At 42.3% G+C, this 26,617-nt stretch overlaps 2 protein-coding genes across 4 annotated transcripts in view; one reads left to right on the forward strand and one right to left on the reverse strand.

Moving 5' to 3' along the window:
• The window catches only part of LOC120900919, a 286,191-nt gene that overhangs the window by 39,101 nt on the left and 220,473 nt on the right, over nucleotides 1-26,617 (reverse strand). For 2 of the 3 annotated variants that reach the window (XR_005739262.1, XM_040308521.1), the window contains exon 3: nucleotides 18,080-18,495. Coding sequence is in view for 2 of the 3 variants with exons in the window: in XM_040308521.1 (XP_040164455.1) it covers nucleotides 18,080-18,485 (406 nt within the window). In the remaining variant the exon portion in view is untranslated. Of the gene's footprint in view, nucleotides 1-18,079; nucleotides 18,496-23,795; nucleotides 25,014-26,617 lie in introns of those variants that run through there. The other variant, XM_040308522.1, reaches the window with a different exon arrangement.
• On the forward strand, nucleotides 1,052-5,900 carry LOC120900927 (CD109 antigen-like). The gene is given in 12 exon segments (XM_040308541.1): nucleotides 1,052-1,242; nucleotides 1,317-1,512; nucleotides 1,575-2,250; nucleotides 2,313-2,581; nucleotides 2,645-2,739; nucleotides 2,807-3,062; nucleotides 3,127-3,336; nucleotides 3,416-3,851; nucleotides 3,909-4,208; nucleotides 4,273-5,510; nucleotides 5,585-5,738; nucleotides 5,823-5,900. Coding segments are annotated over 12 exon segments (3,936 nt in total). The 5' UTR covers nucleotides 1,052-1,180; the 3' UTR covers nucleotides 5,867-5,900.

Below are 26,617 nucleotides of genomic sequence, written 5' to 3' on the forward strand. Positions count from 1 at the left end.
CATGAACCCATTTCGGTTCCGGAACCTATCATAAACCCATAACGGTCCTGGAACTAATCATGAACCCATAAAGATCCTAAAACTTATAATGAATCCATACTGGTCCAGGAACCAATCATGATCCCATACAGGTCCTGGAACCGGTCATCGGGTCCTGGAATCACTGGTCTTGGAACCTATCATGAACCCAGATCAGTCTTGAAACTGAAAGTAAACCCATAAATAACCTGAACCTGATACTGAACACCTACCAGTCCTGGAACCGATCATAATCCTATGCTGATCCTGAAATAGCTCCCAATTTCATTTATTTTAAAGAACAGTTACAGGAATTGTTCCGGATTCGGATTCGGAACGATACTTGAACCTAGTTCAGGTCTAAAACGGGTACAATTCCAGTTCCAGTTGACAAACTATACCCGACAGTAAATGTGCAGCGTAGGAATTAGTATAAGACATAGCGTAGGAAATAGCGCAGAAAATTTAGTACAATTTGTACAGTGATATTCCAATCACCGTAACAATTTAAACGGAAATGATGTATAGAAAATAAACAATAAATGAATATTATGGTTTCATCCATTTCAATTACATAAAAAAACGCTGTTCCCTTAAGTAGGCAACAATTGGCAAATTTCCTTATCACCACAACGGTGGGAACATTCGGCAATGGAGGATTCGGAGGAATGCGATTATGTGTCTCATGCAGATGGTGATTTTTTATCAACACCTCGATAGTGTGAGCGTTTGGTCATGTAATGGGATGTGTGCAACGCGATTGCATCAAAGTATGGAGCAGTGGTAACGAGAGGCACAAAAGTCGTTTACTCTTGCCAAGCGGATTGTTCATGAGGTATGATTTGTGAGTGGGAAATCCCCAATAATAACAGCACAGCTTCACCGATAGCAATGCAAACGACCTGTAGAGACTGTAGATGGTTTATCAGATATAGACAAGGAAGGCAAATGTTTTTCTCTCTCACACAAGGGTCAAGGAGAGTATATAAAGCCGCGATCGTCCGGAGCAAGACAGAGGATTCTGGCTCGTCTAACGGTGTTATTCGTCGCGTAATAAAAAGTGTAAATAAAAGATTTCATCGTATAACACTTTAGGTTCATAATTCACTTCAATCGTCGACAACATCCAAAGAAGACTGATTCCAAGACATTCAAATCAACCATGTGGCAGTTCATAAGGTCACGACTATTCAGCGTGATAATCTGCATCGGTGCTGCTCATGGGTAGGAACAAAAGTGCTAAAAAAGCTGTGCAAATTCATCAATTGGACATTGCAAATTGAAACATTCTTTTCTAGGGTGTTAGTCGTAGGTCCGAAATATATCCGGACCAACCAGGAATACACACTAGTGATCAGCAACTTTAACTCAAACCAAACTAAAGTGGACTTGATAGTGAAGCTAGAAGGCGAAACTGATAATGGTTTAAGTGTGTTAAACTTTACCAAGACGGTCGACGTGCGACGCAATACGAACCGAATCATAAACATCAATGTAGGAAGTGAGAATACTGTTTGGATATAAGGCTGACGAATGAAACTTACGATCCTTTGCAGATGCCCGAGGATCTGGCTAAAGGGAACTACAAAATTACCATCGATGGACAGCAAGGCTTCAGTTTTCACCAGGAGGCAGAGCTGGTGTATCTCAGCAAATCGATATCGGGGCTAATACAGGTCGATAAGCCCGTATTCAATCCTGGCAATACGGTGAACTTCCGTGTGATCGTGCTGGACACGGAGCTGAAGCCACCGGCGAGGGTCAAGTCGGTTCATGTGACTATAGAAGATCCTCAGCGCAATGTGATTCGAAAATGGTCCACGGCAAAACTGTATGCCGGTGTGTTTGAGGGCGATCTGCAGATAGCACCTACTCCAATGCTCGGAATCTGGAATATCTTGGTGCAGGTGGAGGGAGAAGAGCTTGTGTCAAAGACGTTTGAGGTGAAGGAGTATGTGTTGTCAACGTTCGACGTGCAGGTCATGCCATCGGTGATTCCACTGGAAGAGCATCAAGCTGTGAATCTTACAATCGAAGCGTACTATCACTTTTGTAAGCCAGTGCAAGGAGTGGCCAAGGTGGAGCTATACCTAGACGACGATAAGCTAAATCAGAAAAAAGAACTGACTGTGTACGGAATGGAACAGGTAGAGTTGCGCTTTGACAATTTTGCATTGGATGCAGATCAGCAGGATGTACAAGTCAAGGTGACGTTCATCGAGCAGTACACAAGTAAGTGTCGAGCTCATTACCACTTAGAAAACTGTTAGTGATGTCTAATATTCTTTCCACAGATCGTACAGTGGTGAAGCTGTCACAAATAACGGTATACAAGCATGCGTACCGAGTAGAGTTGATCAAAGAGAGCCCTCATTTTCACCCGGGAATTCCGTTCAAGTGTGTGCTTCAGTTTACACACCATGATGGAACGCCAGCCACAGGCATTACCGGTAAAGTGGAGGTATCCGGTATAGGATTCGAAACGACAGCAACGAGTGATAATGATGGATTGATTAAGCTCGAGTTGCAACCAAATGAGGATATCGAATCAATGGATGTTAGCGTTAGTGTTACAAATTTTGTTGATTTAATGAAATATAATTATAAATCTTTACTCATTTTGCAGTTTGTAAATAATAATGATGAATTTGTCTTCGAACACAATCTAGACAGAGATGAATTCGCTACAAATGCTTACATTAAAATAGAGCTGAAATCACCGTGAGTAAAGACCAGCTAAAACGTGAAACAGGCAGTGTAATGTACAGTATAACCTGACTTGTTCTAGCATCAAACTGAACAAATTGATGCGCTTCACGGTGACGTGCACGGAGCGTATGAAATTCTTCGTGTACTATGTTGCGTCACAGGGCAACATCATCGATGCAGGCTTTATGAGACCAAACAGGCAAAAGAAGTACTCGCTGCAACTAAACGCTACTGAAAAGATGATTCCGAAGGCGAAAATCCTTGTCGCTACCCTAGTGAATCGTACGATGGTGAACGATATTGTGGATATTGATTTCCAAGGGTTTCGTAATAACGTAAGTGGCCATTGTGTAAAGTATGTTGTTTGAAGAATTGCTTATTCGTGTAGTATGAAAACAGTTTGATTTAAGCATTGACGAGCAAGAGATCAAGCCGGGACGACAAATCGAGCTGAACGTGTCTGGGCGCCCAGGAGCGTACGTTGGGTTGGCTGCGTATGACAAAGCCTTGCTGTTGTTCAACAAGAACCACGACCTGTTCTGGGAGGACATTGGGCAGGTGTTTGATGGGTTCCATTCATATGATACAAATGAATTCGACCTGTTTCACGTAAATATCAGATTTTAGCATGAAGTATACAGTGAGATTTTAAATTTAAAAAAATTACTTCGATTGATTCGTATTTTAGAACATGGGCTTGTTTGCCAGAATGGATAATATTATGTTTGATGAATCCAATGATAAATCGGCACGCAGTGGACAGAAGGCGGACGGAACGGTGTTCAGGAAACAGTTTCTAGAATCATGGCTGTGGAAAACTGGGATCATTGGAAGTTCCGGTAGTCTCAAGATGATTGAGGTTGTACCGGATACAACGACCTCCTGGTATCTGACGGGCTTCTCGATCGATCCCGTGTACGGGTTGGGCATCATTAAGAAACCGATCGAGCTCACAACAGTGCAGCCGTTGATCGTTATGGAAAGCTTACCATATTCAATCAAGCGAGGTGAGGCGATCGAGATACAATTTATTGTTATCAGCAACCTTCAAGAAGAGTACACCGTTGACGTGACGCTGTATAATGAGAACAACGAGATGGAGTTCATCGGACGTTCGATTTGAAGTAAGTATCAAAGGGAATAAAGACAATATAATACTAAACTTCACTTTTTGGTTCTAGACGTAAGCTACACCAAATCGGTGAGTGTACCTCCAAAGGTGGGAAAACCTGTATCATTTCTAGTAAAAGCAAAGAAGCTTGGTGAGATGATGGTTCGTGTGAAAGCCTCTATAGCCATTGGACTTGCAACGGATGCACTGGAGAAGGTGATACGAGTTATGCCAGAAAGCTTGGTACAGTCAGGAATTGAATCGTTCGGCTTTTTCTGGGACACACACCAGAATCGAGAGTTTTTGGTTAAACCAAACATCGATAAAAAGGCCGATAACGGATCGATAGAGATCGAGCTCAGAATCAATCGTGAGTATTCAACAAAATATTGTTGCAGCCAGCACATTAAAATCACATGATATTGTCCCCGCAGCCAACTTACTGATTAAGGTCAAAGAAAATTTAAATGATCTTCGTACTGTAACGCCTACATGTAAGAATGTGATAAGATTAGCACTTAATTTTGCTGTCACTGATTATCTGATTGCATGTGGACCCAAAGAACAGAATCTTCCCGAAAATGCAGTTAATGTGTTGAGTAAAGAGTATATGCTGCTAATGACTTGCTTGAATTCGAATGGTTTATTTGATAGCGTGCAGAATACTGTTAGCAAGATATTTTATACTGCATTTGTAGCCAATACGCTGAATACTGCACCCAAGAATGTGCGCCAGACAAGTAATGTTAAATTAGAGAAAGCATTTGACTGGCTTGCCTCTCGACAGCAACGTTTCGGAAGTTTCAAAGAAGCCGAGTCCGATCCGCACTATAAACGTAGTGAAATAGCACTGACATCCTACGTATTGGCAGCCATGCTAGAAAACGAAAGCGCCAAAGTCAAGCAGGCTCCGGTGATAGAAATGGGCATGAGGTTTCTAAGCAAGCAATTGGAGTTAATCACTAGTGCAAATGATTTGGCGATAGCGACCTATGCGATGATGTTGTACGGGCACAGCCTGAAGAACGCTGCGTTCGAAAAGCTGATCGATATGTCAACCATCACAAATAATGGAGCGGAACGATATTGGAACACGTCAAACAGCGTAGAGGCAACGTCTTTTGCTCTGCTATCGCATGTGGTGGCCAACAAGTTGCTAGGAGCTTTGCCAATAATGCGATGGTTGGTGAATCAGAGAAGCGAAATAGACAGTGTTTCTGGGCAACAAAATACCTATATACGTCTCAAAGCGCTGTCCAGCATAGCGAAAAAGGTAGCTCCTAATCGGAACGATTATCATGTACAGGTGAGGTACAAGAAGAATACGAAATGGTTCCGTTTTGACTCATATGCCAGCGATGCAATTAACATAACCATACCGCAGGACATAAAAATGCTCGAAATCAACGTAGCGGGTGTTGGGGCTGGGTTTCTGGAGGTTTTTTATCGATATAGCTTAAATCTCATGAACTTTGAGCATCGATTCCAGCTAGACTTGCTGAAACAGAACACTAGCTCTGACAATGAGTTGAGGCTGAATGTGTGTGCCAACTATATCCCCACTCTGCGTGACAGTCGATCGAACATGGCACTCATCGAGGTGACATTACCGAGCGGTTACGCGGTTGATCGCAATCCGATTAGCGAGCAGACGACGGAGAATCCGATACAGGTAAGATTATTGCTATGTTTGGTACGTAGGATACTTGAAATTTTCATTCAATCAACTTGGCCTTTCTTTCACAGCACATTGAAATCCGTTACGGTGGCACTTCGGTCGTTTTGTACTACAACAGTATGGGCTCCGAGCGGAACTGTTTCACCGTATCCGCCTACAAACGCTTCAAGGTGGCACTGAAGCGTCCGGCGTATGTGGTTGTGTATGACTATTATGATACAAGTGAGTAGCTCATGAACATGTGTTGTGGAAATGCCGAGGAAATTTCATATTTCAATATTCTGTGCTTTTGAACTATTCTTTTAGATCTGAACGCCATCGAAGTGTACGAAGATCTTTCTGGAAAATGATTTTTCCTAATTCATTTAAAGTATTTAAAAAGATGAAAAAAGTCGCTCATCAAAGGGTGGAGGGGTAGCATCAATAGCATCTTGTTCATTTGTTTTCATTTATTTTTATAAAAAATACATTAATAAAATGAAAAACTGGATATCGGCGCTATGCAACACGCCAAGAGACAGTAGGACAATTTTCGAACTGTTACACACCACCCAATTGCACACTTGCACAATGCATATAAATTATCAGCTTTTCTAAAACGTTCATTCAAAATGGTTCTATTACGCAATAGACATTGGCAAATTAACAATATATAGATTTTTATAATTACTAACGATCGATTTGCTGGCAGCGCATTAATTACTGTTATTCCTCTAAAAAGGGCGACACAGAAAAGGTTAAGTGTGGTCAGCATCCACCATTGAGCGGGCCGAGCATTCCCGAAGTGTCCCGATCGAGGCTAAATGAAAGATAAAGATCACTCTTTCAGCAAAAGCGACAACACAAGTGACGGATTTTCTAGCGCCATAAATAATAAATCTGACTGTTTAAAAAACACTTGCAATAGTTTGATTTTTAGCAGCTTTGGGCAAAAGAAAGAATCCTGTTGTCAACGTCGTAACAAATACGTGGTTGCATTTTTTGCATTCGTAATACGATTCCAAAACGTTTGAAGTTCTAGGGCAGGGGTCTCCAAACTACGGCCCACGGGCCGCTTGCGGCCATCAAGAGCCTTTAATGCGGCCCGCGATGAATGGGTAAAGGTATAATTAAATAGCTTTCTTTTCTGACTAATTAATCAAAATTTATTTTTTTACTTCTGAAAGACGAAAATTAAGATTCAACAAAATAAAGCTGCAGAAATTTGATATATTTTGATAGTATTTTCTTATTAAAACGAGAATTGAAGTTCCACTCATTCTAAAGGTAGCGTCAAAATGGCCCTCAACAACGTTGATTGTGAAGCAATGCGGCCCGCGAACTGAAAAGTTTGGAGACCCCTGTTCTAGGGCATTGGTTTTACAAACGCTAGTATTATACAAAAATTAAGCTCAACTTTTACCGAATTAAATTAATGGCTTTAGACCAATGGCTTCGAAACGCCTCATGATCTACGCAATTGAAAACAGGTTGGCTGATAAGTCCCCGGTCTTACACATAGATGGCGCCGCTAGTGCTAAATGCATATTATTTTTATATACAGTGGAGCGCCGTTTATCCGGGTACCTTTTATCCGGCTTTCCGTTTATCCGTGCTGTTGAGAAATGACAGTTCAATACAAAGGTGACATTGCGTTCTGCGGAGGGTATTTGAAAAAGCGGTTATAAGAGCACATTGTCTTAACAAAAAACACTATAATTCATGGCATATTTCAAATATTCTCAGTGAAAAAACATGAATTTGATAAAAACTGGGTAATTTTTATCGAACAATAAGAAAATTTTCCAAAATCTAATGAGGAATTGATGATAAAATATATCATTTGACTCATTATCCGTGTTATTTGCTCGCATTATAGCCCGCATTGTTATTTGCTTATCCGGGCGATGTCAAGTCCCGAGAAGCCCGGATAAACGGCGCTCCACTGTAGTACCAACCTTCAAATGATTCGTATCAAAATTTGACGTCTGTATGTCAATTAGCGTCTTTTGTCAAGCAGCTTTTGTTAACTTTTTTTCCACCAAGAAAACGCACCAAGTCATTGAGAACGATGGCAAAAATTCATGAATTGGGCTTCGAATTGCTTCCCCACCCACCGTATTCCCCAGATCTGGCCCCCAGCGACTTTTTCTTGTTCTCAGACCTCAAAAGGATGCTCGCAGGGGAAAAATTTGGCTGCAATGAAGAGGTGGTCGCCGAAACTGAGGCCTATTTTGAGGCAAAACCGAAGGAGTACTACCAAAATGGTATCAAAAAATTGGAAGGTCGTTATAATCGTTGCATCGCTCTTGAAGGGAACTATGTTGAATAATAAAAACGAATTTTGACAAAAAAATGTGTTTTTCTTTGTTAGACCGGGGACTTATCAGCCAACCTGTTATCTCAAATTCCTACATGTTGCTACGGGTGTAGCAATATATATTTGAGTTTTAACCAATTCTGATTCCGAAGCCAATTCCGGACTTGCTATCCGGAATCGATGCAATCGATTCCAAAAAAATCGTAACTAGCCGGAATCGATTCCAGAAAGATTAGGAGCTAGCCGGAATCGATTTCGATCAAAGCTTCATTTTTCCCATCACTAGTTTGATGTAATATTTGCTGAGCTTTCCGACCTGAAAAATCGTCCAAGTCGGTGGATATGTTGATGATTATAGAGCCACAAGTGATGCTGCTGCTGAGGAAACAGAATTAAATGATGGCCCTCAAACAGTGATCCGAACGCAGACCCGAATCGCAACGATTGAAACAATCATTGGTTGGTTTAGGGTGCCGTGGGCACTAATCGCTAAGAAGAGTCGTTGGGAGGGGTCGGAGGGAGGAGCTCTGTCCCGGAGCCCCATCATCCAGTGTCCTCGGGGCTCCTCACGGGAGTCTACAAAGTATTATATATGCTGGGCTAGCCATCCACGGGGTCCCTAAACTGATGGGCAGCCGCTCATTGCGCCTACCATAAAACCCACCACTAGAAAGCAATCTGCATCTGCTGACGAAATAATGTATACGTTTTCTTCGCATTCAAATTCACCAGCGCTCGGCACCGTTTCGACCGCCACGTGACGAACTAACTTCTTCCCAACATACTGACACTGGCGAGAAAATCAGCTCCTGTGTGATCCATCTACTTTGCGTCCACACATAAGCTGGCGCTGCATGTTTTGTCACTATTTTCCATTTTTTCCCATTGTTCGCAGGGGAACGTGCAAAAGACGTCAGGGAGGAATGTTGCAGGAGGGACTTTTCTTCATCAACACTCATTTGTCAGCATTTCTGTGGCGGAGGATTAAAAATGGCAAGCATGGCAATGGTATTTTATTACTGTTTTGTAACAGATGGGAGGCTCTCGGATGAGCATACTAAATACATGCTTATGGTACAGTATTGCACAGCAATGTACATTTTAATGCTTTCGTTTTATTGTTTGGGTGTGCTTTAATAAGAAGCTTTGCTGCTCTACGTTTTGTGAAAATGTTCTTTCTAACCAACAGAAAAGCTGCCATGCAGCTATTCTTCTCGAAGCTTGTAAAAAATCATATTTATGATCAAGTCCATTTTTTTGTTTCTTTCATTCATGCCCAGAACCGCCTGTGTTGTCATGACACTGCAAAACATCTCTTCTTTCGAACCTGGGCAAAACCCTCATTTTGGTTCCGCCCGAACGAAACGTAATGGTCATTTCTCCCACGGGTAGAAGTGCCAGTATAAAACACTGTTCGCCTTTCCACGGTGGTTAAAAGTTATGGAACAAAAGCTGAAAGGAAAAATCAGTATCAGTTTCCTTTTCCACACACACACACACACATAAGTGTGAAAAGTGTATGATGAATGGCTGTTGAAAGGTTTCAAGGCTTCAACGGGAGAAAAGACCCAAAGCGTCTCAGCGGCGAACATTATGATCGAGCAAATGTGCGTGTTGGGAGCGATTGTGTTCCTTTCTTTTTAAATCTCGGACACTTTTTGCCTCTCAAAGAAAGACACAGAGGCAGCACTGCGGGCGATTACGATTAATGGATCGGGAAAAGGGTGCAAAAACTACACCCGTCCCCTTCCTTTCGCGCCAGCAAGCGTAATGATTTGCGGTCAGAAAGATTGTTTTCATGGAATAAGAGGTGGATTGCGTTTTTGTGCCACGTGTGCGCGCCCAATCCACACATAAAATTTATTATATTTATCCATAAAATTGTGATCACCACGTACCGTAAGCGAAACGTCTTCCAGTTCCAGCCACCGAATGCTGATGGTTTGTGTCCTTTGTGGTCGTAAAAATAATGCACTTCTTGGATAGTGGTGCGCCACCGAAAACGATACACAATGGTAGCAAAGTTGCGCTTTCGCTGGTGGCGACGGTGGCGCAAACTTTTCCACTTCCGGGAAAGTGAGCGCAAAAAAGAAAGGGCAACAGAAAGGCAAGGTGGAGTATATCTTGGCTGTCATAGAGTGGAAATGGCCATCTCATGCTTCTGCTTTTCTGCGCTATATTTTCCCTTCCCTCGCCGGTTTTGTAAGCTTTTCAAGCCGACGGCTCATTTTTTCCGATGGCGAATAGTGTGCATCTTTATCTGCTCCGCACGGGAAAAGCTTCTTCATCCTCCTTCTTTTGGGTGCAGACATTCGCGCGTCGCTTTCGTTTTGGGATGGGATGGTTCATGGTATTTTTTCTCTCTCTTTTCCCCTACGATATCCTCAAACGACGTGTTTGAATTGATGGAGTGAGGTTTGAACTTTGTCCAGGGCTCGAGACGCCCTTGAAACGCCAGACGGAAGATGATGTGCATCATTTTTTTAAGAATCGTGAAAAAGAATAGAGAACAAAAGAAGAGAGAAGTAAAGAGTAACGGATGGAAATAAAACACATTTGCTTCTACTAGGCTGGGAATAACAGAACGAAGAAAAAGCCTAGAGATAGCATGGTAGAATATAAAGTAACTTAATTTAAGATTTTATTCCTTACATGCCGAAACGATTACAATTTGCACGAACTAAACGAATAAACATTTAAAAAATAAATGCTAGACTGTTTGACTGTAAGACTGTTTCTTATTCCAATCAATATTACAATTTCATGGCACAATAGTAAATTTAATAATTCTAGTTAATTCTCATGATTAAGTACCATACAGTTTGCCTTAAACAACACATATTTTAGTCAATTGTTTATTAAATGGAACAAATAAATTGCTTCGACTCTATTGCACAGTCAATAACATTTTCTTTCCAACGTACCATATTTGTTGGCCTGGTTTTGTTTATAATTTGCTGATTTGCTATTATTTTTTCAGAATTCCGGCATAAACAAAGGTCCAACGTAAATTATCATAAGCACTGTTACAAACACATCGATTCTAGGGCTCTTTTTCATTAGTTTAAGTTTATTGGAGAATGTGCAATAATTAAAGGGTTTAAAGTTTTTCATTTGTATAATTTTGAGTTTTTGTCAGTGTACAATTATTTGACTTTTGAATGGCCGTAATAATCAATATTTCTTGACATTATTCATCCTTTGAGCCTCAAACAAAACAAACATACCAATTTTTAGGCCAAAATTGTATAAACTACACACACATAAAATGAATATTGTGGTTTTAATCATTCCAACTGAATTAAACAAAATAGCTGTTCCCTTAACTATGCAACAATTGGCAAATTACCGTACCACCACAACGGTGGGAGCGTTTGACAATGAAAGGTCGGAGGAATGCGATTAAGTGTCTCATGCAGAGAGTGTTTTTTTATCAACACTTCGATAGTGGGAGCGTTTGGTCATGAAATGGGATAATGGAGTGAGAGTGCGTAGCGCGAAGGGGCCCTCCTGCAAAGTATGGGCCAGGGGTAACGAAAGACACAAAAATAAGATACTCTTGCCAAGCGGATTATCCACGAGATATAATTTGCGAGCGGGAAATCCCCCAATCCTAATAACAACAATACAGCTCCACTCATAGGAATACAAACGGTCCATAATTCAGTTCAATCGTGGACGGCATCCGAATAAGACGCGTGATCACACAACGTCCAAACCAACCATGTGGCAGTTTATAAGTTCACGAATATTAACAGTAATAGTCTTCATAGGTGCTGCTAATGGGTAAGAACCAACGTGGTGGAAGTCCTGTGCAAATTGATCCAATTTGAAATAATTTGGAAACTACGTCTTGTTCAAGTCTTCTTTTCGTGGGTCCAAAATATATCCGGGACAACCAGAACTACACACTTACGATCAGCAACTTTTATAAAAAACCAAGCAAGATGGACTTGATGGTGACGCTTGAAGGTCAAATTGATAATGGTTTAAGCGTTCTGAATGTTACCAGGATGATCGACGTGCAACGTAATTCTATCCGAATGATCAGTTTTAGCGTAAGAAGAGTGTTTGAAAGCTACAAGGCTTACAACTAAAAAAAAAGTGCTTTTGCAGATTCCGGATAATCTGTCATCTGGAAACTACAAAATTACTATCGATGGACGACAAGGCTTTAACTTTCACATGGAGACAGAGCTGCTGTATCTAAAAAAATCTGTAGCGGGGCTGATACAAATTGACAAACCAATCTTCAATCCGGGAGATAAGGTGAACTTCCGTGTGATCGTGCTGGACACGGAGCTAAAGCCACCGGCGAGGGTCAAGTCGGTTCATGTGACTATAGAAGATCCTCAGCGCAATGTGATTCGCAAATGGTCCTCGGCAAAACTGTATGCCGGTGTGTTTGAGGGCGATCTGCAGATAGCACCTACTCCTATACTCGGAATCTGGAATATCTTGGTGCAGGTGGAGGGAGAAGAGCTTGAGAGCGAAGCGAACGATTACTTTGGAAAACCTGTGCAAGGAGTGGCCAAGGTGGAGCTGTACCTAGACGACGATATGATAGATCAGAAGAAAGAACTGACTGTGTATGGAACGGGTCAAGTAGAGCTGCTGTTTTTTGATAATTTTGAAATGTACGTAGATCAGCAGGATGTGCGAGTGAAGGTGACGTTCATCGAGCACTACACAAGTAAGAATGTTCGAGATACCGTTGCTAACAGTGATTAAATAAGAAATATCTCTTCATAGATCGTACGGTGGTCAAACAGTCACAAATAACGATATACAAGCATGCGTACCGTGTACAGTTGATCAAAGGGAATCCACATTTTCACCCTGGACTCCCGTTTAAGTGTGTGCTTCAGTTTACACACCATGACGGAACGCCAGCCACAGGCATTACCGGCAAAGTGGAGGTATCCGGTATAGGATTCGGAACGACAGTCACGAGTGATAACGATGGATTGGTCAAGCTCGAGCTGCAACCAAGTGAGGGTATCAAATCGATAGATGTTAGCGTAAGTGCTGCAAATTTGTTGTCTCATTCAAGCTCAAGCTCTTGAATTTTTACTCATTTTTAGTTTTTAAATGATCAAAATGGATTGATCTTCGAGGAAACAATGTATAAAGAAGAATCCTACACGAATGCTTACATCAAATTGGAGCTGAAATCATCGTGAGTATCAGTTAAGGATTTTAGTTATGTTGAATGTTAGGTGTATACAATAATTGAATTCCTTCTAGCATCAAACTGTACAAACTGGTGCGATTCATGGTGACGTGCACGGAGCGCACGACTTTCTTCGTGTACTATGTCGTGTCAAAGGGCAACATCATCGATGCAGGTTTCATAAGGCTTAATAAAGAAATGACTTACCACCTGCAACTGAACGCAACGGAAAAGATTATTCCGAAGGCGAAAATTCTCATCGCTACCGTAGTGGGCCGCACTGTGGTGTATGACTGCATGGATCTTGATTTCCAAGAGTTTCGCAATAATGTAAGCAATTGCAATTGTAACGTTGCTTAAAGTAACACTTATTCATGTTGTGTGGAAACAGTTTGATTTAAGCATTGACGAGTATAAGATCAAGCCGGGACGACAAATCGAGCTGAGAATGTCTGGACGCCCAGGAGCGTACGTTGGGTTGGCTGCGTATGACAAAGCCTTGCTGATGTTCAACAAGAACCACAACCTGTTCTGGGAAGACTTCTTAAAGGTGTTTGACGGGTTCCATACAATCGCAGAAAATGATTATGACCAGATGCATGTAAGTGTAACGATTCCAGCATAAGATATCTATTGAGATTTTCATTAGAATGAATGATTTTTTTAAAGAGCATGGGACTGTTTGCAAAGACTCTGGATGACATTTTGTTTGAAAATTCCAATCATAAATCAGAGCGCAGTGGACAGCAGATGGAGCAAACGGTGGTCAGGAGACAGTTTCTGGAATCATGGCTTTGGAAAAATGTGACAATTGGAAGTTCCGGTAGACTCAATCTGATAGAGGTTGTACCGGATACTACGACTTCCTGGTATCTGACGGGCTTCTCAATCGATCCCGTGTACGGGTTGGGTATCATTAAGAAACCGATCGAGTTCACAACGGTCCAGCCGTTTTTTATCTTGGAATGCTTGCCATATTCAATCAAGCGAGATGAAGCGAGCGAGATTCAATTTATTCTTATCAGTAACCTTCAAGAAGGACACACCGTTGACGTGACGCTATATAATGAGAACAACGAGATGGAGATCATAGGACGTTCGATTGCAAGTAGGTATCAAAGGGAATAATGACAATAAAATACTTAACTTCACTGTTTGGTTCTAGATGTAAACTACACCAAATCGGTTCACGTTCTACCGAAGGTGGGGAAGCCGATTTCATTCCTGGTGAAAGCAAAGAAGCTCGGTGAGATGATGGTTCGTGTGAAAGCCTCTATATCCAATGGAATTGCGACAGATGCTCTGGAGAAAGTGATACGGGTCGTGCCAGAAAGCTTGGTACAGTCAAGAGTGGAATCGTTCGGATTTTTTATGGACACATACCAGAATCAAACGTTTATGGTGAACCCAAGCATCGATAAAAAGGCCAACAAAGGATCGGTTAAGTTCGAACTCAGAGTCAATCGTGAGTAATGCGCACACCATAGTCAACACAATGAACGCGACATTGAATTTTTCCCACAGCTAACTTACTGATCACCGTTCAGGAAAACTTGGACAATATTCGCGCAGATATTAGTGGATGTAGCGAAAGCATAAAAGACATGCTTCATTTCGTTGTTCATGAATACCTGGTAGCCATTGGGTCAACACATCCATATGAATCCAACGATAATGTAAATAGATTTTTAATTAATGTGCATCTACAGAAATGCATCAAATCCAATGGTTCATGGCGGAATAAGGTATTTGATACTGCATTTCTAGTAAATGCATTGCAAGATGCAGCCAAATATATATACTTCACTGATAGACTTAAACGTGAGAAAGCATTTGACTGGCTGGCCTCACAACAACACCATTCCGGAAGTTTCAAAGAAACCGATACCGATCTGCACTATAAACGCAGTGACGTAGCACTAACGTCGTATGTGTTGGCAGTCATGCTGGAAAATGAAAGCGCCAAAGTGCAGCACGCTGTGGTTATAGAAAAGGGAATGAGTTTTCTGAGCGATCAATTGGATTTAATCACAAGTGCAAATGATTTGGCGATAGTGACCTATGCGATGATGTTGTATGGGCACAGGCTAAAGGACGCTGCGTTCGAAAAGCTGATCGATGTGTCAACCATCACAAATAATGGAGCGGAACGATATTGGAACACGTCGAACAGCGTAGAGGCAACGTCTTTTGCTCTGCTATCGCATGTGATGGCCAACAAGTTGCTAGAAGCTTTGCCAATAATGCGTTGGCTAGTGAAACAGAGGAGCGAAATAGACAGTGTTACTGGCCAAGAAAATACCTATTTGCGTCTCAAAGCACTGTCCAGGATGACAAACAAGATATCTCCATCCCGGAATGACTATACGGTACAGCTAAAGTACAAGCAGAGTACGCGATTGTTGCGTTTTGATAAATACAGCAATATGATACAAAACATTACCACACCGCAAGGCGAAAGGAAGATCGAAATCACAGTAATGGGTATTGGGGCTGGATTGCTGGAGGTAATTTATCAATACAGCTTGAATCTCACGAACTTCGAGAATCGATTCCAGCTAGACTTACAGAAACAGAAAACTAGCTCCGACCACGAGCTGAGGCTGAAGGTGTGTGCCAGCATCATCCCCACCGTGTCTGAAAGTCGATCAAACATGGTACTGATCGAGGTGACGTTACCGAGCGGTTACGTTGTCGATCACAATCCGATCAGCGAGCAGACGACGGTGAATCCGATTGATGTAGGAGTATTAATTAATTTGGATAGCATTTACCAGATAGTTGATCAATTTGTCTTACAATTTTTCACAGCATTTCGAGATTCGTTACGGTGGCGCAAGCGTCGTTGTATACTACAAAAATATGAGCAACGTGAGGAACTGTTTCACCGTGACCGCGTACATACGCTTTAAGGTAGCACTGAAGCGCCCTGCGTATGTGGTTGTGTATGACTATTATGATACAAGTAAGTAGCTGATAGAAATTAGTTGTGATATTGCCAAGTAAAATATAACATTCTATGCTTTTGAGCTATTCTTATAGATAAGAACGCCATCAAAATGTACGAAATGGACAAGCAGAATGTTTGCGAAATCTGCGAAGAAGACGACTGTCCCGCAGAGTGCCAGAAATAGTGGTTGCGTTAGAGTTAAGGAGAGCTTGTAATGCTACAAAATGCATGTTTTGAAAAAGATTTATTTCTAATACAATTATATTTTTAAGAAAGTTGAAATAATGCCTTTTATTAAAGGGATAAAGTCAATAAGCCTCTTTATTTTACTGCATGCCATTTGTTTTTATACAAAAAGAGCACATACATCCTTAATTATACAACAAACTGGATAGCGCTAGGAGGTAATTGTGCAATTTGTCAACTGTTGCACACTGCATATAAATTATCATTTTTCCAAATAAATGCATAATTAATTCAAAACTGTTTTATTACGCGATAAACATCGAGAAATCAACAAAAAATACATTGTGTCATTTTTTACAAGTCTAACACGATTCCAATACGTTAGGATTTTTAGGGCATTGGTAAAATTCTAGTTATCTTGAATTTGTTCAAATATATTTTAAATTTATTATGATTATTGAAAGAGTCTAAAATTGTTGACTGAAGAAACAAATTAGGTGAGTTGGAGCAAAACATTGATGCGCACCGTCAAAAATTGATACTCAAGAGCCAAAATTTAATTGAAGTTTTTCGGCAGCTAAACAATAGTTTTTAATACAACTATAATCAAAATTTGTTTTTTCAGCCACAAATTATAGTTAATTTCCTAAACACGATACCATTTTTGCACCATTTGGTCGCTGTCTTGGCCACATGTCTAATAACATAACATTTTAACCAATTAAATAAGTCATTTAACTTCTATTCCAAACATTTTCTTCAAACAAATTGCTCAGAGCCGAAAGCTAAAAAGAAAATTGAACCCTTCGTTGAGGTCTACTGTGCCAAAAGCGGGCACGGCCCGTGCAGCCTTTTTATGGCTGCATGAAATTTATATTATTCCCTCTTTATATTGCCCGCCCGCGAAAGCCTCGCGCAAAACAAAAAACCCACGCTGAGCGACAATCAAGCGCCGAAAATTTAATTCAAAAGCTCAATTGCACCGCTTTTCATAAAGCTTGTGAGAGTGTGTTTGCGTGCATAGCGACTGCCCCGCGTGCGCCGCAGGGAGGTTATATGGCAAACAATTTCGGCCCAGTACCAGGAAAACAGAAGGAAAAGAAAAACCTGCCCGCTCCCGAGACAAAGCAACAACACGAGCGAAAAACAACAATCAAACGTCCATTTGCTTCCGGCGCAACAGGGTGATTCATTTTACACCGGGCGCCACTAACCACGCGAGCCGTGTTACAACGCGAACAAAGCCAGCTCCTGTGCTGTGGTTGGGACCAGGTAAGGCAAGGAGGAGAAGAAATGAAATAAAAGAAGTGAAAAAAAGAACAAACACACACACAAGCAACTTGCTGAGCTGAGGATCAGCTTCTTTTCCAATTTTGATGAAGTTTCGTGGACGAACATACGCGCGGGGCCTTTTTTGGAGGCAAAGATTGGCTACGATTCACTGCACCAGAGCTCGTTACCGTTTTCCAGCGGGGTTGGCTAAATGGAAACGAAACGACACGTGAAGCAATTCAACAATTTACGATGGCCTTGCGCACCAAAAAGCCTTGCGTTGTGCAGAGAGAGAGAGAGAAGACGAAACAAAAAACTGTTTCCATCCATTTCGGAAAGGCTCAATTGCAAACACATTGCCCGGGAACAAAGGAGTATTAACCGCCCCGGCAAGACTTGCACATTCCCATTTTTCGCATTCTTTATTCCCGCGAGAGAGGAGTGGAGGCATTTGTAAGACTCATTGAAAGGGAAGTAAAACAACAAAAAAGGTCTGAAGAAGCAAATTCCGACCCGCTGTGACGGTGTGACATAAAAATCAAAACGAGTGGAGCGGTCTCCCCCACTTCAAACTCATAACTCTCAAGTACGCCGTCGCCCTTTTCCGACTCTTCCTTTTATCCAAGTTAGACCCCAAAAAAATAAAAAAAATAAAAAGAAGGAAGTAATCAAAGCGCACTTACCTGTACAAGCTTTCGGCTCGTCGCTCTTATCAAGGCAATCGAAGTTGCCGTCGCAGAATTTCGACGCCGGTATGCAGGTCCCGTTGGCACAACGCAACTGGGCGATATTACATTTGCCGCCACCACCGTTGTTACCGTTACTAGCACCGTTCGAGGCATTGCCACTGTTGCTGCTGCTGCTTCCGCCGTTTCCGCTGCCCGCTGTAGCTTGGCGCGAAGCAAGGGCGGCCGCTATCGATGCCGACGAGAGGGACGCTATGGCGGTCGAGCCGGTGGAACGGTCGCGACCACCCGGCCGCTGTCCGCGCGCTTCGGTTGCGTTCGAGCCGACCGGGGGCAGCTGGGTGGCTACCAGCACGAGCAACACCGTCACCCCCGTCACCACACACTGCTTCCACCCATCCATCCGGGAGGCTCTGAAATGGGACAGAAATTGAGGAAAGAACGTTAGCGCGATCGTTTGCGCGTTGCTGGGTGGGAAAAATGTCATTAGATTGGAAAATTAAAAACACTCCCGACACTCCCGCTCCCCTCCCCTGTGATGTTCCTACAATGCGGGGAGAAAACTGGAATGCACATTAGCGACACGTTGAAGATGGAGCGGTCCCCCCTTTTGCTTTCTTACGGTTCGCGCGCAACGCACGCCGGAAAGCAACTCCCAACGTGACGCGCGTAATGATAGGCTTTATCGCTTTTGATGTTTGTTGGAAAATTACCGCTCGCTGTGTGTATGTATGTTTACGTGGTGCAGTGGGAACGTTTAAAGTTCCATCAGCATTTTCTGCTACAAACAAGGAAAGATGATGTTTGATCGTTTGCGCATTGATTTGAAAAGGATTCAGAAAATGTTCTTCTGCTTTCCGCCACTAAACACATCATCAAGCTAATCAAGGCTGGCCTTTATGGGAAAATAATTACAATATGAATATGATCATGAGGGTTAGTAAGCTTAAAATGAGAATAAATGAACAAAGTTTTGTTATAAAAGGAATGCCAATGTAATGTTTAAAACACGATTATAAATATATTATGTTATGGGGAGCCAGGCGCCTCCATGTACATGAAAGCTCCAGTTATCTTTGTTTAGGGTGTATCTGATTAGAATAAAGTAACACCAAACAATCATACAGAATGTAGAGATAGACAAAGCGATTTGAATTAACTGTCATCAACCTTTTCTTAGTTTTTCCCTACAAGGTAAGGCTAAACGAAAAAAAAAAAACATTTTGGTCCTTCGAACCGGATTCAGTAGATCCTTTATTTTCGTCCAATTAGAACGCCACACGTGCCTGTTACTACGGAGCAACCATGTTTAATGTACAGCTGATTTTATATATTCTCTTTTTCTTCCTAGTAAATATCTCACATTCAACAGCATTACCAACGCTTCACTATCGATGATCGATGTGAAAAACTATTGCTCGCTGGCTCGTTACGTTGGCCTTCCCAAGAATTGCTCCCTGTGTGCGTGTTTGTTGTAGCTCGTTGCTTTGTCCCGGTGTGCTTCTGCAGCCGAGATTCCACCAATTAGTGCCGGTACCGCTCACAAACACATCCCCCCATTAGTACGCCGGTGTGTAAAAGGACCCTTTCACGCTCGAGATCGTACGAATGATAATTCCACTCAGCAAATCAGAGGGCTACCCAACTACCCGCCCAACACGGTGCACCGTTCTCCTGCCCAGGCGAATTGGACACTTACCGGCACCGGCGGGAAAAGCAATTTTACAACAATCCCCCAGTGGGGTGTTGTGTTCCATCCCACTCAAGATGAAGCCTTGACCGAAAACAACCTCTTCAGCAACCTTTTGCTGAGGGATCAATATTACCGTCCGTCGACATTTTCGCAGCCGTCGGCGCTGCCACCATCGAATCGACTTTTAGAGCACACGCACACGTGCCAACGTTGACGTGTATTGATTACGAAACAGTGCTCGCGTACCCTTATGAGCGTACTTGTCCAGCGTCGACGTATCCCCTTATCTTGTATAGATGAAGCCAAATATTCCGGTTGAAGCTACCACGGTTAAGAGGATACCATTTGATTAGCAGCAAAAATGGAATCACACAAGCACGTTCTAAGTGTTTGTGTGCATGGATACGTGTGTGTGTGTGTGTGTGTGTGTGCCTTTTCTATTTTCCTTTGCCCCTTCTTGACAGATTTAATTTGGGTCAAACTACCACTTTCAATGACGTCAAAAGCATCCTTAAATTTTGAGCACGCTTTGAGCACGGTGCTGTTTTCCGTTCAATAACAAATTAAAAGCCACCGCCAGCTCGCTCTCTCTCTCTCTCACCCTCTTCCCTTCTTGTCGAAAGCTTTGTAGCTAGGTGCACCACACTGCACACTGTTGGTTCATGACGGTTGGTGTCAATTTTTCCTTTCCATCAGCTGCAGATCATCCCGGTTCATAACGTTGCAGCGTAATAGAAAACTGGGATTTAGTCCCGTTTTCGCTGCAGCTGACACCGGACTGACACATTGTAATCGAAGCATTTAGAGGCAAATTGTGTTGGAGCCCCCTAGCACCACTGCATTAATGTAAAATTGCAAGGAAGAAGGGATGCAGAAGCTAACCACAAAGTTTTGATCGAAGTAGATTGAAGGGTTGCCTTTTTTTGGTTTGGTTGCTATCACAAATCGAATATATTGTGGAAACAAGTAACATTGCAAATAACGAATCTTGCATAATTCTATTCTTTATTGTTAAATAGATGAAAAATTCAGAACAAAACGTACAAAAGTTATAATTTTTAATCATCAAAATGTCCAAAATATATGAAAAAATAACTCATACGTTACTCTAGCACTAAAAAAGAGCGCTTACCATTAAACATTAAAGGTTCTTGAATTTTTGCCTTATGTGTGATCTATTGTTAGGTTTCTACTTAATTGCACTTTGTTCTCTTTTGTCGTATAGGTCATAATTCTTGTATTCTTTACCTCTCAGAGCTAGCATTGTTACAAAAACTAAGAGTTTTAAAACTTTAATTGTAGGTAAATTTCATTTCATTTTCATTACTTTGTGTAATGCATTTTTTATTCCCTTTCTCACAACAAAATTTGAATATATTTCGTATTATATCGGCCAACCATGATTAAAAAGGAACATTATCAATAAAACTTAAAAACAATGTTGGTAAAGAACATACACTTAAAAGATTTATTTACAATAATGACATTTTTGCATAAAATACTTATAAATAATCTGCAATTTGTCGTTTTTCTGTTCCTTTTTTTCTATTTTATTAAAATTACAGGGTTTTCCAAGATTTATTGGATAGTTTCCATAATTTTTTGGTATATATTTTTGTTGTGTTATCACAATTTTTTTAGCGTTTCCCTGAGTTTGTCTATTCAATTGTATTGATATCCAATCCTAAGATACCAATAAATTATGGGAACGAACTAAAAATCTATGTGATACGAATGAATAAATCGTAAGCCGAGCCCAACAAATATGGGAACCGACCAATAAGTCGTAGGAAACCCTTTATGCCTTTTAATGTTTTACCATTTCCTCCAATTTTATGTATGGTACTGAGAAGAAGCAAAGTAAGAAAGAAATCTAAACACCACAAAAGGTTCAAATCTCTGCAACATTCCCTTTCCGAAATTTATCTAACGTTCTTCACGCTACAATTCATCCACTTTCGCCAACATTCGCCTTAGTAAATCCCACAAAATCCGGCAACTCCCAACAACGCTTACCCGCACTGTCCACACTGCAAACACCCTGCCCATCCCTGCTGTGATCAATCACGCCAGCGCTGGTTATGAGATATTTATCATTCAATTAGCGATCGATCCCTAATCGTGGGAACCGATTGGAAAACGTTTACCCGGAAAAATCAATCAAACTAATTAAATTTTGTACCGAAACAAAGCCCTTTACCATGCCTCACTTCGATTGGTCCTCTCTATCTTCCCTCCGCGGGGCCGACCGCGTTACCGAAAACTAGCCACAAAATCCCAACAACTCATCCCAGCGTTTCGATGACGCTCGTGGCATCGTGGGCTCCCACCGCCCATGCATTCCACGACACAGCATCAGCACGTAAACGGTGTGCCCACGAACCACATCCCCGGATGGTTGGTTTATGTGGATGAGAACCTATCGCCTCCCCCAACCCTTCTGTCTCTGTGTGTCTGTTTATGTCGAGCTGGAAGTCGGCACGTTTGCGAAAACTTTATCGCCACTCATCTGCGGCGTATCGAAGCGCAAAACCGCATCAAACACTCTGTTTATCGTCGCTTCGCTCACTTACAAAGCACACCCGCAAACGCTCCGCTCCTTACCCGGGCCTGAGCGAACGCATAAATCATTAAGAACATTCGCCCCGTTTCCCTTTGCTTCCCATCGAAGCCACCACAAAAGAAAGAGCACCTCCCTTGAGCCCACCTTCACGACTTCCACTTCGAGACCTCGCGAAAAGACCTCCGCCGGTGAAAGATGATATTGTGTCTATTAGCTTATTTTCGAGTGATAATATTATACATTGCGCTTCGATTGCTTCGGCGCTTTCGGTCGCCGGGTCGCACTGGGATGACATCGGAAAATCGATTTAGAACGAGCGGCAGGTCCTCCTCTGCTCCATCCCGGCTCCTAAGCACAGGGATGGTTCATAATTAATTTCGTCCTACTTAATGTAGGACCGTGCCGTGGGTTTAGGCCCGGAAAAGGATTACGCCAATCAGTGGCGGAACGGTGTTTTGAATTCCCTTTTCCGGCGTAGCGTAGCGCAGGGGACGGCGGCTGAGGTATGGTGTTAGTATTTTTGGCAAAGAATTAAAGTGGCGAGCACCGGTGGTGATAAATGGGACTTGAACCGGAATCCTGGTGGCGCTGCTAATAAAGAAAGTGCCTCGGGAGCGAAGTGGTTTGTTTTATTGCCTCCGCTAAGTGTACCGGGACCGATGGGTACATTAATCGGGCCTGCTGGTTAGTGTCTTGAAGGGAGCTTTTAATTTTACTTTTTAAGAAAGAAGGGAAGACTTCACTATTCTTCTTTGTTTGTAATTATATGCAAAATATTGGGAAATACTTTATAATACAACACATAAATTTTTAGTTTATCCACAGATGATGCCAATAACCATTAGATCTCAACGCTTGTGTTGCACATTAGACGCCTGAAGGTTTACTATTAAACAATGTAATATTTGGAATTGTGCTTATAGAACATTAGAAACTTCAAAATTGAAACTTTAAGATAAAATTACTATTTACAATTCACAAGGTATCAAAACTTTAAATTCTTTTAAAATTATTGTCCTCGACGACGATACTATACGCCTGAATGTATGCAATATAAGATAAAATTTTATTCTTTTATTTTTTATATTTAATTTGAAATCAAAGCTAGATTAATCAAATGTCTCCAAACTTTCAACATACCGTATCTAAACTACTTTCAACCTAATTAATTAATTTATAGATTTCATATCCGGTTTGAAGGACCAAGCAGCTTCAAACGCAAGATTGATAGCATAAAACGCCTTTATTTATACCCAAACGACTACTAAAACTTTGAGGCGTATATAGACAGGTATTTTGAAGAATTCAATATTTTACATCCAAAGTGTCTGCTGAAACACTTTAATGTATAGCTTTAAAGAGCGAATGAAATACCACAAAAACAGTAACACATTAAAGGGCAACGCTCTAATCCCTTTCTTCCCATTTTCCACTTCCCCCGAGTACGATGGCATTACCTTTATGACTGCCAGCAGCACATCGAAGATGCACCAACCAGCCAACCGCTCTGGCGCTCTGTGTTAGATTGATGCAGAAGATTTGTCAAATCGTACGTTTTCGAACGTCACACAAAAACAGATCTCGTACACGAATTGTACACGAATTTTTGCACTTCGCCGTTTTGTTTTCCCAAACTTCCTCTTTTCTGTTATTCACATATTTTCCCTTGTCACTCACACACCCACAGTATGTTTTCACTGTGCAGGGTTCGACAGGATTTATGGCTCTTTCAAACCACTCATCACCTTCCTCGTCAGCGCTCATCAACTAGCACAGCATCATAACAATTTCACAGCATCACTAGGGAAACTGGGTGCACGACCTCTCTCCTCTCTCCCTCTCTCTGTCTCACTCACTCTTTCTCATCCCACATACACACACACACCCAGAGGAAAAGTGCATCCGGAGCATTTCAAAATGCACAACAGCCCGCACAGCATGGCGCATCGAGTCGTTCCCGAACCCGTGGCCGGAGGTTTTCGGATGCAGGCATAAATTATGCCATTCGGCAGCTGGACGATAAATCACTGTGCCGGAATTCCATCTGTTCGAACGCCACAGCCAAACGGTACTGTTCGCGGCAACCTCCCCGGCAAAGGGCAACGGCAAACACCCGACCCGATGGTTGGAGTTTTGTTTTAAAATAAATGCTGAGCTTGTTTGTTACTTTCACCACCTTCAATCTTCCTACACACTGCCCGACATGCAGTAGCTATCTCTAGCGAGGCCATTTACAGGCAGAACGGCCTCACGATACCACTCATTTCCATCGGAGCTTTATTTAAACAACAACCAACAAGAACAAACCATCTCAACACGTGCCGAGCGCATGAAAAACACAATGAACGAAAGCTGTGAACCACCAGAGGGAAAACGAAGATGCGTAAAAAACACACACACACACTAAACTGAAACACGTTAGATACAGAATATCTTCGATTTCGTGCAAATTCTCACTCACTGACGCACAGGAAATCCGCCCGTTTTTTTTTTTTGTTAACCCACAAAGCCTCTTCCCTGTTAGCGTTGCAGTAAAAAACAAACAGGTCTCTTTTGTTTACGGTACCACTAGGACATTGCGGCGACAAACGACGTTTGTAATCGATTTGCGGGCTACGCAACGGTGACGAACGAACCGAACACGCCCGCTTTCTGCCGAAACGAACCGAACTCGAGCAGGGTCAAGCGAGGACTAAAATCGCCAATGTCGACTTTTGCCCATTTTGCCAGCCACTGGGAAAGGAAAAGCTTCTCTCATTTGCCCGCGCGGGAGAGTAGAGAGCACGACGAAGAGCGAACGGTTGTACATATCCTTGCAAGCGAAGCAGAGCAGCGGTTCGGGAAAAGCGGGCCCCGAAGACACGTTTCCCGAAGTGCACACAGCACGCTCTGGTACGCTTTCGTTTGTACGCCCCGGAAATTAAGGAACGGCAAGTGAAACAGTTCGAAAACAACGCGCTCAAGCGTTCAGTGTGTTGATCTTTTTTTGTATTTTATTTTATTCTCTTTTCATTTCCTCCTTGCTGTCTGTGTGTAAGTTTGGGAATTTTCTCTCACGGCATATCTGCAGTATTCGTGATAAACAAATAGGAATTAGGGAAAATCGACCGTTTTTATCCCCCTTCTGGAGCACGAATTTTAAGCTGTGAGTGGTCCAGATCCCTTTGTCGATTTAAATCTCAACCACATACATACACACACACACAATCACACGTGATCATCGTCGCCGGCCTACAGGAATGGCGAAAAAAAGTGCTCACTGTTTTCTGTGCTAGGGGAGCAGGGTTGAAAAATCCATCGAATGTGCCCACGTGGTCGGTTGATGGCGGTTGATTTGTTCTTCGCTTCGCGCTCTGTTTGCTAGCCCACAGATGTAAACAAACAATTCACAGCTATGCATGTCGGTGTGTGTGTCTGCAGCAACGAGGAAAACACAGCTCGAAGGCCACATCGGTACACAGCACAGATATTACTTCCGGAAGGCGGAAAGGCGTACATGGATGAGGGAAAAAAAACTCGAAATTCCAATGAAGTAAAAAGGCTCCCACCGAACCGTACGGAAATTTGCTGACTTGACGCCATTCACTGTTTGATAACCTTTTTTTATAGTGTTTCGGATATAGTGTCTGTGTGCGTATATGTGGGTGCGGAAAATGCGTTGAATATTGAAGCTCTTTGCTCTAGAAAAGAGAAAAAAACACACAGATTTCCCAAAGGGAAGCGAAATTCTAAACCCGTCAAGCTTCAAAATCAAACACCGTCACACCCCAACCGCGCAACAAGTACCCGCGCGCAAAAGGTAATGCCGTGGGCTATTACCATTACCCGTAATGGGCAGACAGCGCAAAAATGGGCCACAATTCAAAGAGTACGAATAAAAAAACACGAAGCCCTCATCCACCGCCCAAACCGATCGAAAAAAAAGGCAAGGTGTGAATGGGCGGCTGGTCCCGTTTTTTTGTGTTGCACGCTTCAGGCAACCCACGACTGCTTCCTTCACCGTAAGTTATTGGTCCGTTTTCACGCGCGATAAAATCTCAAGATTGCACCGATGGGGAGGGGGTGAGGGAAGCAGCCCGGTCCGGCCAGCGTGTTTGCACGCTGCAGATCGGTTCGGTCTCGATAAGTCCTTGCCGGGGGGGGGGGTGTTGGTGGTCGTTTAATTTTATTGTGAAATTTGCTATAATTTTTTAACAAATTTATCATCCACCAGTGCTTGTAGGCCCGGTGGTGTCGTGTTTTGTGTATGGCTTCATTTGTTGCTTGACTAGAAATTCTG

Source organism: Anopheles arabiensis, chromosome 3 (genome assembly GCF_016920715.1).
Source record: "Anopheles arabiensis isolate DONGOLA chromosome 3, AaraD3, whole genome shotgun sequence".
Lineage (NCBI taxonomy): Eukaryota > Metazoa > Arthropoda > Insecta > Diptera > Culicidae > Anopheles > Anopheles arabiensis.